We start from the raw sequence: 12,239 nt of genomic DNA, 5'->3' as shown, positions 1-12,239 counted from the left end.
AAACCTATTGTAAACACTATCGCAACGACGATTGTAAAATCGGATTTCAGTATTCGGAGTCGTTGAGGCCACGTGGCTCTCCACGCGTATTGCGAATGACGCTAACTACAATTATCCAGCGATGTAATGCTTGAAAGTACTACAACATTGTTTTTTTTTTCGGTAACTATGAGGATTTAACAAAAATGTTTTTTACGATGTTGACTCCATTTCTAATGCGCATCTATTCCCAAATTTTTTCGGATAAGTTGTGAATCACCCTGTATAATTAATTAGTTTGATAGACGAGGTGACATAGGTGGCAATTATGATAAAAAAAACTAATATATACAATTAGTCGACATAAACATTTAAGCAGTCCATAGAACATTTATTACAACTAACATTAAGTAAAATACGAACTAGTAACCAAGTTGAAGGCTGAATATTAATGCATTGTTATACATACGCCTAATTTTTCTTGATTTTATTGGATAAAGGGATTTTTCCTACTAGATTTATTTGTTGAACAGAAGGTAGGTTAGTAATATATTTCAGATAGGTGGTGGTAGGCTAAACTATATACTGGGGGGAAGGCGAGTTCATCTTGAAGAAATAGTGGGAGTAGTCCATATAAAATTTTTCTTTAACGTTATTTTTTATGATATACAGGGTGCTGTATACTGATAAGCGTTTTTCTTAATTATTGTGCTGTAAAATGTTGCCAACGACAAAACAGTCAGGGTACAGTTCTGGGTTCAGGGTTATATTCAAGATGAAGCGGTACACGGAAGTGCAACGCGTTTTCATTGTTGAGCAATATTTTAATAATAATGAGGTTTGTCAGCTACAGTTAGCAATTTTCGTAGAAAATATGGTCGGAACAGTAATTTAACTTCATCAACTCTGAAGAGATAGACTAATTGAAAAATTCAAAGAGACTGGATCAATTAGTGATCTTAAACACTCTAGACGTCCTTCAGCAAGTCGTTCAACACAAAACATCGAAGCAGTTCGTGAGAGTGTTGCTGAGAGTCCAGGAACATCAATTCGGCACTGTGGTCAAGAATTGGACATTTCGAAAAGCTCTCTTCAGTATATTCTCACGAAAGATTTGCATGTTCATGTGTGTAATGTCCTGTTAACAGTCTTAATGTTACTTTTATTGATCTGGTTCGATAGGTTTACCCTCAACTCCTAATATCTAATGCCATCTGAAGCAAAAATTGACATATTTAATCAGCTTATCCCTAGGGTACTGTTAAGAAGTGTTAGCATATTTTTCTAACCAATTTAGTACTATTGCAACTCTAAAAATATATATACCATTTTTCTAGATGAACATCTTGGGAATACAATTTGCTCCACTATTCGTACCTTTAGAGCGACGCCTACAGACTCTTGCTGCGGCGACATGGATCCTCCTTATGGTATTTGGCAATGCAATAGGTCCCATTTTAACTTTCTACCTCCTGGTATATACGAAGTATTGGTGGCTGACAGCCTTGTATCTATTTTGGATTTGGATAATAGACAAAGACATCAGAGAAAAAGGAGGTAGACAAAGCACGTGGGTGAAGTCTTGGTCGGTCTGGAGGTACTGCATAGACTATTTCTCATTTCGTCTGGAAAAACTACCTGGCGTGGAACTGGACCCCAAGAAGAACTACCTATTTTGCTGTTTTCCTCACGGGGTAATATGCATTGGGGTATTCAATGCGTTTGCGACTACGTGGGGAGGGTGCAGTAATTATTTCCCACACCACACCCCCCACATAGCGACTTTATCTCAGAATTACATAATACCATTCTATAGAGAATTAGCTCTGGCACTGGGGGGCATTGCCTCGTCGGCAAAGTCAATAGATTATATCCTGAGGATCCCAGGCGGTGGACATATTGGTGTTGTAGTGGTAGGGGGGGCAGCGGAAGCGTACTATTGTAAGCCGGGAAATTATAGGGTGATTTTGAAAAATAGGAAGGGGTTTGTGAAACTGGCTTTGAAGAACGGCTCGCCGCTGGTGCCGATGTTGTCGTTTGGAGAGACGGACCTGTTTGATCAGTTCGATGGACCACGACTGAGAAGTGTTCAGGAAGCTGTGAGGAAGAGGTTAGGTCTGGCGCCTGTTGCGCTCATCGGGAGAGGGTTCTTTCAGTACTCATTTGGGTTTATTCCACGTAGAAGAAAAGTTATTGCAGTAGGTAAGATTTTTAGTTTTGTTATATTAAATACTACTTTAAAAATATTTATTTATCAAACTCATTCAATCTTGCCACACATAATAATTTTAAAAGTGTAAAAATAAATTGGAAAAAAATACGTTGAGAGTTTTAAAATCAAAACCAAAATAATTCCTTTTCATAAAAACACAACAAAGCACAGTTTGATGAAACAAAAAAATATTTTAATGAAAATTAGAATTACTCATAAATTTCAAGATGGCTTTGTTATTGAACTGTGGGGTTCATACAATTTTTTTCAACTTTACCACTTTTAGTTGGAATTCCACTGGAAGTGCCAAAAATCCAAAATCCTACAGTGGAGCAGGTAGATCATTACCATGCAGAGTTTGTCAAGAGATTAACTCAGATGTTTGAGGAGCAAAAATACACATATTTGGAAAACCCTGAAGACAAACACCTTGTAATTGAGTGATGAATTACTTGATAAATCTTTGATGTAACTGTAAATTTTTACCGTTGTATTTTGTACATATATTTTTAATAGCCATTTGTTTATAGTTATGTTTTTTGATAATTGTTTTGATAATTTTTGATAATTGTAGTTTTGTTTTTTGATAATTGTCATTACAACAATAATAGGTTATAGTAACAAGAATTAGCTTATCGTTATAAAATAATATAAGGGACGTTTTTATGAAAGTTACAGAAACAGATTAACACTACTGTTGTGTTGTTTAATTATAAATCCAAAGCGTAATCAATCTTGTTAACAATTATGAAAATTATAAAAAGTTGCAACTGCATGAGATGAAAAAAATCAAAACTTTTAGAAAAAACGACAATTTGAAACGAAAGTTTTAAATATGACTACTTAAATTGACGTTAATTGTTTTTTACCTAACCAATATTTGACCTTTTCACTGAATTTCTATTATCTTGTATTAGTTCTTGCATTATTATTATTAGTCATTATTACTCTATTGTAAAGGAATTAAACAAATTCAATTTTTTTAATAGTCGAATGTTACAAATAAATCAATAAATTATATTTCAGTAAATTTGAGTGATAAATTAAAAATTAAATAGGTATATAGGTTTAAAGGAAAGGAAAATTTCGGTGAAAACCTCTTATCGATACCGTGGTTCGTTTAATAGATACCTACAGAATATTTTCATATTTGGCCGTTTTTCTACCCCTAACCATGAGATAAAAAATATTGTACACATTTCTGGGTTGTATGTATAGTAAAAATCTGAACAAAAAATTTTCAAGTTTGTTTCGAAGTTTCTCTTTTTCAATATTTGAAAAATTTACATAAAATTATGATATGAAAGATGCCAATGTTCGTTTTGATGTATTGAAAATACATAAAATTTAGGTATATATTTAAAAACCACCTAGACATAAAATTTACGTCATCTTTTTTTATTTTTAATATCATCCGAAGTTATTTATTTGCAGCATAGTTATAGTTTTTCTCTGTTTATTTAGGAACAGGTTGTAAAATAAAGTTTTTTACTTATAAGAATTTCTTACAAATCAAGGTACATTTTATTTGCTAGTAAATTAAGTACGTATCTAGTTCAAAGAAGGTCATTGATTTTTTATGTTTGACATTATACTAATTATATATAATCATAAATAATAGATCTAATTAAGTATCTATTTATAAACAAATCTCTTAGTAATGATGTTCGGTAATTTTGTTTTAATTTGCCATAAATTATTATGACCAGAAATAAAAAATATATGAAAGAACGTGCTATCAAGTAGCGTTGAAAAAGAGAAAGTACATATGAAATTATTACTTAGTTTGTAAACAATGAGAGGTAACTTATTCTTGTTTTATTTTTCTATTTCATGTTATGTGTAAAGTGTGTTTGTCAAAATTTGTTAGTGAAAATTTCATTAGCAGACAGTAGGATTTTCTAGGCTCTTTTTTAAAAAATATATACATAGTTCTAACATAGTAATTATGTACAATTAAATATTACAAACAAATAATGGTGGATGCGTCGCTAGATGTGCACAGTAACATAAAATCACAAATATTTCCTAAATTGTTAATTTTACCGAGTTGAACGAAGAGGGTATTATCGTTGGCAAATTCTTCAGGGAACTTATTTTTGATGCAGGCAGATTGCGATCGTCACATAAATATGCAAAAATTCTGTATTGTTAACCATTGGGCATAGTCCGTACCTGACATTCTGGGCATAATGAAGTTTCACTTACAACATCAAAGACAAGCTATACACATGTGTTATCGATCACCAAATTTGCATGCTGAAGTTAATAGTTTAGAGACTGTAAATAAAAATAACTTTTTAATTTTCACCTTTGAGGGCCCGTAACTTGTTAACGAAGGCCCGTATGAAGAAAATTTATATGAAAAAATGATATTATTTTGACCTCATCTATTTGTACTCCACTTTTTTGTATCAAGTACCGGGACACCCTGTATATTTTAATAGAATTACTTATTTCACTCCTTACGTATTGATGCATAAAGGGTCCCACCGGGTTTCCACGTGAAATCTGCACTGGCGTGTTTTTTAACAATGGTGTCTTCAGTGTGTTGCTTGTTGATAGAAATAACTCTTGACCAATTATCAGAGCTCTATCTTTGCTCATTTTTAAAAAAATGGGGTTGCAACCCTTAACTTCAAAATAATTTTTCTATAAAACTATGATAGATATTTGAATAAATCCAACGGCATATGAAAGCTACTGATAAGAATTATATTGCATATTTTTTTCATAGTTTTTTAATTATATAAACAGTGAGAAAAAAAATGAAAAAATTAAGGGTGTTTTTTTGTGGCTATTTCTCGAGATACACTAACAAAAAAAATCACGTATAATCAGTGAGTCTTAAGCTACAATGCATAGCAGTTACATAGATCTGCGACGGGTGGATCATATTTAAAATAATCATTTTATGTTACTAGGTACAGTATTGTGAACTGATACTTGTTAGATCCTTGTGAAGTTGCAATACTTGTGTAAGTTTTAACTGACGTATTACACTTACAGATGTTATATAAAAAGATATCGGTATCCGATTTTGTTATAATTAGTCTGAAAATTAAATCTTTATAGTATGCCTGTAGACTCACAATGGTACGAATATTGTATCCCAATGTCACCTTGGAACAAATGGAACAAAATCAATTGCGCGTGCGTTAGCTAACAGCTGATCCAGTCAAGCAGAGGTTAAGTTCTACATTGTTCATGGGTGAATGATTCGTTTCTATATTTTAAAAATAATTATAAATAAATATTAAATATGTGACCGAAGATTTTATTGTATGTTGAAAATTAAAAAAATCATTATTGTGAAGACTGGTTAAAATATTCGACATTACATATGTACTTTTCACATCAATTGAAGCTACAATAATGCTAGAGAGTATAATATTCGGTTGGATATAATTTTGCATATTTTTTATTTTGTTAAAGCCTTTATATTATTCTAAAATGGAAGGCAATAGCGGTATACGAAATAAATGTATTAACTGTAATCGAAATAAATCCAACATATAATCCAACAATTTTTTTTTTATATTAAATAAAACTTATATTATAAATATAAAATATAAATCATAAAAATATTCATTAGTTAAAGTATGTAAATGTTTATTACGGTTTATTACTTTATATAAAAAGTTCTGGGAATGTATCCGATCGTAACGTGCTTATAATTTGTTTGTCGTTATTTTAGCTGAAGTCTAAAATTTTTGTAAATTCTGTGAATCTAAATAAGTGAAAAATCTCTAGTAGAACAAAAATAAATGGTTGGACATTTATTTGTGTTTAATATAAAATTTACCCAGAAGGAAACAAGTAAAATAGATGATAGACCATAAAACATGAAGGCTTGTTGAGTTCAGAATAGTTACTCAACTGTATTGTCAGTAAGTTTTGACTTAGATGTTCTTATGAATTATGAATGGAATGGTCAACTAATTTGAACCGCTCTAGAACCGTTCTCTATCGAAACCAAAACACACCTGTAAATTAGCAGTTTTACTACTGTTGGCACTTTGATCTCATTGGATCGTTTTCGGCATCCTTGGATGGTTTCGCATTGTATTAGCTATGTATTGTCCAAATTTGATTCGAAAATTCAATACCTGTGTATATATTTTCAGCCACGAAAATTGAATAATTCTAAATAGTCCGATTTTTTACCACCAAGAACGGCGGTGACAACATTTCCAACAGCAAGGCGATGTTTCGCATTGTATTAGCTATGTCCTCTCCAAATTTGGTTAGTGCATCTCGGTTTCTAAAATTCAATACCTATGTATGTTTTCAGCCACGAAAATTGAATAATTCCAAATAGTTCTATTTTTCACCACCAAGAAAGGCGGTGACAACATTTTTAATAGTAAGGCGATGTTTCGCTATGTCCTGTCCGAATTTAGTTAGTGCGTCTTTCTCGGGTTCGACAGTCTCAAAAAAAAATTAGAGATGCTGAATGAGAATACGTAATCTTTTTTTGGAGAAAAAAATCACTAATACCAATTAGCTGTTTTGACGTCTAAAGAATGCGTCATAGTTGACCGTGTATTGCATTAATAAAAACAGCAGTATCACAGTTAGATACATTTTTTATCCTACATTCTAAAAAAAAAGTTGAAGTTGGTACAAAAATAAAGAAGTTACAGGCTTGTATCACATTTAAGCGCGACACCCTGTACATTTGATCTTGGGATATACTGATCCTAGGGATCCCCTGAAGGTCAAATCAGTTTTCTGACTGAAACATTTTATGGCAAAGGTTGATTAATTACACAGCCCCACAAAAAAAATTATCGGATCTGGTATTCAGACCCATGTATTTCCATGTACTTTTTTCCGCTGAATCCGAATCTGCGTTCAGATTTCAGATTCAGAGTTTTCGGGAAAATTCAAAAAACAGCTCAAAATTCACAAAAACGTCGTTTACGATCGACGAAAGTTATAAAAAATCAAATTATTCTACCAGCTCACTAGACGTATGATTTTTCACTCGTTAAATTCCAATTTATCATCATAGAGTCAGACAAGCTGGTCCAATTTCATTCAAAAACAGAAAATAGATCAAAAAACGCCATTTTCGTGGCATAATTCGTGTTGCAGAGGTCTGGATCCTTTTTATCACCCACCCATTTATGAATTCATACATCGTTTCTATCCAGTCGTTCATGCCTGAATACGCATATTTATTCATCCACCTGTACCACCTATAAAACCCACGCATTCACCCATCTATCCATCTACTTTTTATACTGAGAGATGAGATAACAGCCTAGTAGATTGAGAATGCAATAAAACTCTACTTTCTAAACAAAAGAAAACGATATCTACAAATCATTACGCTTTCGTTTAGTCCCTCTATTTTTTGTTTCTCTTTTTAACAACCAATAAAAATCGGCCATCATTTTTTGGGCCAAATCTGAAGGCAGATTCAGCGGAAAAAAATACATGGAAATACATGGGTCTGAATACCAGATCCGATAATTTTTTTTTGTGGGGCTGTGTAATTAATCAACCTTTGCCATAAAATGTTTCAGTCAGAAAGCTGATTTGACAGCTTCAGGGGATCCCTAGGATCAATATATATATATATATAGCNATTTCCCGAAAACTCAGACCCGTTGGGCCAAATCTGAAGGCAGATTCGGATTCAGCGGAAAAAATACATGGAAATACACGGGTCTGAATACCAGATCAGATACTTTTTTTTGTGGGTCTGTGTTATTGTAGCAATTTATGGTCTGATTGTGATTCTGACCTTGAGCCTGGTTTCTTTAAGGGTCATTTAATGGTTAACTATGGATTTGGTTTTTCTAATTATTTATTATCTAAATTAATTAATTATTTAATTACAATTTTTAAGTTTTATTTTTTTTCAGTTGGTGTTCCAATGGAAGTATTAAAAGTAGAAGATCCTTCAAGAGAGTTAGTGGATCAGTATCATTCGGATTTCGTTGGGATATTAATACAAATATTCGAGGAAAAAAGTACTATTTCGTGAAACCAAATAACTTCTAATAGAATAATAAATTCTGGGACATTAAGTACATTTAGTAAATTAATTTTTACTATTTTGATGATAGTTTCGGACTAAAATGTATTCATCTTTTTGTTCAAGTTAAAATAATAAATATTTCTTTGTAGATATTCATTCTTATTTAAAAATTAGGTTCCATTTGCATAAAACTGTTTTTAAAATGGTGTCTTATTAGCAGAACTGGATGTCCAAAGATAAAAGCAGTCTTTTAATACGTAAATAATTCAGTTTTGCATTTAATACTAATCCAGAGTCCAGTTGTAATAAACTATGCACGTGGATATTAGACGACTTTAATGAAATAGCGTATGATTTAATGTGATAATCCAATTATTGCTTTAAAATACAGCTATGTTATATTTATTACATAAATATAAAAAATTGTTCGTAGGAAATACCTATCAGTTCTTGTTTGTGCATTTGTGCGAAGTCAAGGGAAGTAAAAAATACAGTACAATAAGGGTAAGTACTATTAGGGATTCCTTGCGGTGCTCACGGACTTCGGTTGGCTTAACAAAACTTAATCTTAATCTTTGTTTGATACTTATTTTCGTACTGTACTTTTTGTATTTTCCCACTAGAAATACATGTTTTTGAAAAGTTCCTGTTTATTTTGAAACGCAACTCACAGATTTCTTCAGTTTTTTCTGCATTTTTATGTACCATTTTTTTATGATTTAAAAAACACTCTATACATAGTAAATATTTTGTGGTCTTCTCGACTTTGTACTGTGTATCGTCTTGCGAGGACGATTCACTACTTATCGCCTATCGGAAGAGATAAACATTGTTGTTCTTTCTGTAAAAATTCCTGACAAATAAGTTGTGGATTCTTTTAAGTTATAGTGTTGTAATAAACTGTTAAAAATTATGTTATGAGTTTTGGATAATATCACATAGAAGGTATAATCTATCATTATAAATATATATTTTTTTGTTTAAAACATTGAGTTTTTTTAATATGTTTGAATATGTATTTACATTTTTAGTTTATGGTTGTGGTAAAAAATTACTAACTTTGATAAATATTTGTTAATAGTTTTTTAGGAATAGAAACTTCAATTTTGTACCAAATCATACTCTTGATATATGAACACAATGACGTAAATTTATTTAAGGAATTAAAATCTACAGTGACTGGCAGAAAATATGTAATATAAGCTAGGCATAGAAATTAAGGGATATTAAAAAAATCCCAAATATTTGGTGATTTTCAAAGAACTGTAACTTGGAAGGAAATGGTCCTGGAGAGGATAAAAAAAGGAAATTGTAGCTTCAAGTGTCTAGTTTTCAGATTTTCAGTTTAAAATTTTTTAGCGTTAGCAGTTTTTGAGTAATCGTAAGAAAATCAACGAAAACAAAAAATTGTAATTTTTTTTTAAATGGACAAAGATTTTTTTTAGTAATTTCTACATAAATCTCTTTTAGATATTTTAATTCTCTTCAAGTTGAGCGGTTCCGGAGTCTTGTATGATTATTTATCGCTGAGTTATCGTCAATCAAAGCAAAAAAAATCATTTTTGACTTTGGAAATCAATTACTCGGGAAAAAATGGTCGTACAGGAAATCCAACAGGCTTTATTAAATTGCATATTTACATTGCTACCTTTTTCGCTCTATCCAATAGCGTCAACATTTTTGCAATTCTACCTTTCGTCTTCGAGGGGCCATCATCAGCTTGATTTTTTTAAATAGGTCGCTGGTATTTTTATGACAAAGTTTAAAGTCATTTTTAATTCTGAATTAGATATTAGTATTGTAATCACTTAAAAAGGTTTTTAGCTTGTTTTAGCTATTTGAAATTTTTCCTGAGTACAGCTCTGAACGCTGTCAAAATATCTATTGGGGGAAGTCATAACAGTATAAAAGTCAATACAACACAATTTTTTTTTACTACTGTTAGGAATACTAATTAGAAATAATAAAACATTTCATAAATTTGTATTATTTTTGATTAGATACAACGTTTTTAAATTATTGATTAAAAACCGTTTACCGTTTCCGAGATCTCTGTAGTGAGAAGCGAATTTGTAACAGCCTGTGTATTACCAACTTATACGTCATAAGTCATTTAATTTCTAACGAAACGAGGATTGTTAATTTTTTCTAAAAAAATATTGTAACAAACGTGTTTAGTAAATCAGTTTTGTTTCAGATGGAACTACTTGGCATTAAGTTTGCTCCTTTAAACGTACCACTGGAAAGACGCTTGCAAACTTTGGCAGCAGCAGCTTGGTTGGTTACCTTCACCGTAGGGGGTATAATAGGTACATTCTTAGCCCTATATCTGGTTCTTTGTACAAGATTAAGGTGGGTGGTGCTACCATATTTGATATGGGTATATTTCATAGATAGGCATGCTGCAGAAACCGGTGGTAGGATCAGTCCTTGGGCTAGATCCTGGAAGTGGTGGAAGTATCTCAAGGACTATTTTCCATTGCAGTGTGTAAAATCAGATGGAGCGATATTGGATCCTAACAAAAATTATTTGTTTGGATGCTTCCCACACGGGGTTATGCCTAGCGGGATATTTAGTTTATTAAATACGAACTATGGTGGTTTCGACGAGTATTTTCCTCATCATGAGAGATATTTGGTAACTTTGTCCGAGCAATTTATGCTTCCGTTTTCTCGGGAATTGATGTTAAGTTTGGGTGGGGTAGCGTCCTCTGTGAAATCCATTGAATATATTTTGGGAAAGCCTGGTGGAGGGAACGTCTTGGGGATAACAGTAGGAGGTGCCAAAGAGTCCCTCAACAGCAAACCAGGGATATACAGAATTGTATTGAGACGACGCAAAGGTTTTGTTAAGTTAGCACTGCGTAACGGTGCTCGTCTGGTGCCTGTCTTTTCCTTTGGGCAAAATGATTTGTTCGATCAACTGGATGGGCCTCGTTTGAGGAGGTTTCAAGAGGCGCTGAGGAAGTGGATTGTCATAGCGCCTATTATACCTATAGGGAGAGGATTTTTCCAGTATTCCTTCGGACTTATTCCCCGAAGACATCCAGTCGTGACTGTTGGTAAGTTAGTAGTCAATCTCGATTAGACTTATTTGCTCTTGAGCTGAATATTGATGAATAAAAGGTGTTTCATGACCAATCATACAGTTCATCTCGTTCTCAATATCTTGCTGGGGTATTCCGGTTATTATTGACCCGTCGCGTTTGGGACACCCTGTACATACATACCCACCAAACACATGTAAATTATTTTTACCGCCTGTATCATTTTATGTTATAAATACTGATATAAAATTATCTACTAGATTGATAGTAAGTTTGTATTGGTTTTTTCTAGTAGGTAAACCAATTGAGATGCCAAAAATTGAAAAACCCACCCAAGAAGATATTGATAAATATCACACTATATTTATGGAGAAGTTGATTGAATTATTTGAAGAAAATAAGCATAAGTATTTGGAGGAACCAGAAAGTAAGAAACTGACTATAGATTAGAGACTTCTTTGTGTTAATTTAAAGATAATAAAAACTTGAGACATTATTATTATGATTTATTTATTTTATTAATCAATGAATCGTGGAATATAAGTTTCAATTTCAATACAATTATTACTATCAGGATACTTGAAAATGCTTTGATGGAATATTTAACCTATACAATTCTAGATTTTCTAAATGTGTGAACTAATTAATATAGAAAGGCGTCATTTATAATGAAGTGTTCTAAAATAATTTATATCTGACCTCATTTTAAATATTATGATTCGCCTATTATAATTATAAATTCACCAACATTGTAGTATGTGGCTTAGCATCACTTTAATTGACAAAGTAACCGTGCTCTCTCTGTGTTAGACACTTCATCACAAATGAAGATTACTATACGTTTCAGTTTTAAATATTGAATTAATTAGGTACTAAACTTTCAGATAAATATAATAAAATATACATATTAATATTATTCCGATGAACACTGAAACTTTGTTGACAATCTGGAAAAGAAAATGCTGATATTAATTTACTTAGGCCTTCAATAAACAGTTTTTTATATTTA

General features: G+C 32.0%; 2 protein-coding genes across 6 annotated transcripts; both read left to right on the top strand.

Moving 5' to 3' along the window:
• Positions 1-353: 353 nt before the first annotated feature.
• Positions 354-2,710, top strand: LOC108908646 (2-acylglycerol O-acyltransferase 2-like). Of its 2 annotated transcripts, none has more exons than XM_018712744.1 (3): positions 354-515; positions 1,317-2,181; positions 2,478-2,710. In XM_018712744.1, the coding sequence occupies exons 2-3, from the start codon at positions 1,317-1,319 to the stop codon at positions 2,633-2,635; spliced, it is 1,023 nt and encodes a 340-aa protein (XP_018568260.1). In that variant the 5' UTR covers positions 354-515; the 3' UTR covers positions 2,636-2,710. The 2 variants fall into 2 exon arrangements, with proteins under 2 accessions (XP_018568260.1, XP_018568261.1); XM_018712745.1 differs by having other exon boundaries at positions 354-519.
• Positions 2,711-8,522: 5,812 nt separating this feature from the next.
• LOC108908647 (2-acylglycerol O-acyltransferase 1-like) lies at positions 8,523-11,735 on the top strand. Of its 4 annotated transcripts, XM_018712748.1 has the most exons (4): positions 8,523-8,687; positions 10,381-10,492; positions 10,577-11,245; positions 11,523-11,735. In XM_018712748.1, the coding sequence occupies exons 1-4, from the start codon at positions 8,577-8,579 to the stop codon at positions 11,678-11,680; spliced, it is 1,050 nt and encodes a 349-aa protein (XP_018568264.1). In that variant the 5' UTR covers positions 8,523-8,576; the 3' UTR covers positions 11,681-11,735. The 4 variants fall into 4 exon arrangements, with proteins under 4 accessions (XP_018568264.1, XP_018568263.1, XP_018568262.1 ...); XM_018712747.1 differs by having other exon boundaries at positions 10,381-11,245; positions 11,526-11,735; XM_018712746.1 differs by having other exon boundaries at positions 10,381-11,245.
• The last annotated feature ends 504 nt before the right edge of the window (positions 11,736-12,239 follow it).

Source organism: Anoplophora glabripennis, unplaced genomic scaffold, assembly GCF_000390285.2.
Source record: "Anoplophora glabripennis isolate ALB-LARVAE unplaced genomic scaffold, Agla_2.0 scaffold208, whole genome shotgun sequence".
Taxonomy (NCBI): domain Eukaryota; kingdom Metazoa; phylum Arthropoda; class Insecta; order Coleoptera; family Cerambycidae; genus Anoplophora; species Anoplophora glabripennis.
This window is presented reverse-complemented; position numbering and strand designations above follow the sequence as displayed.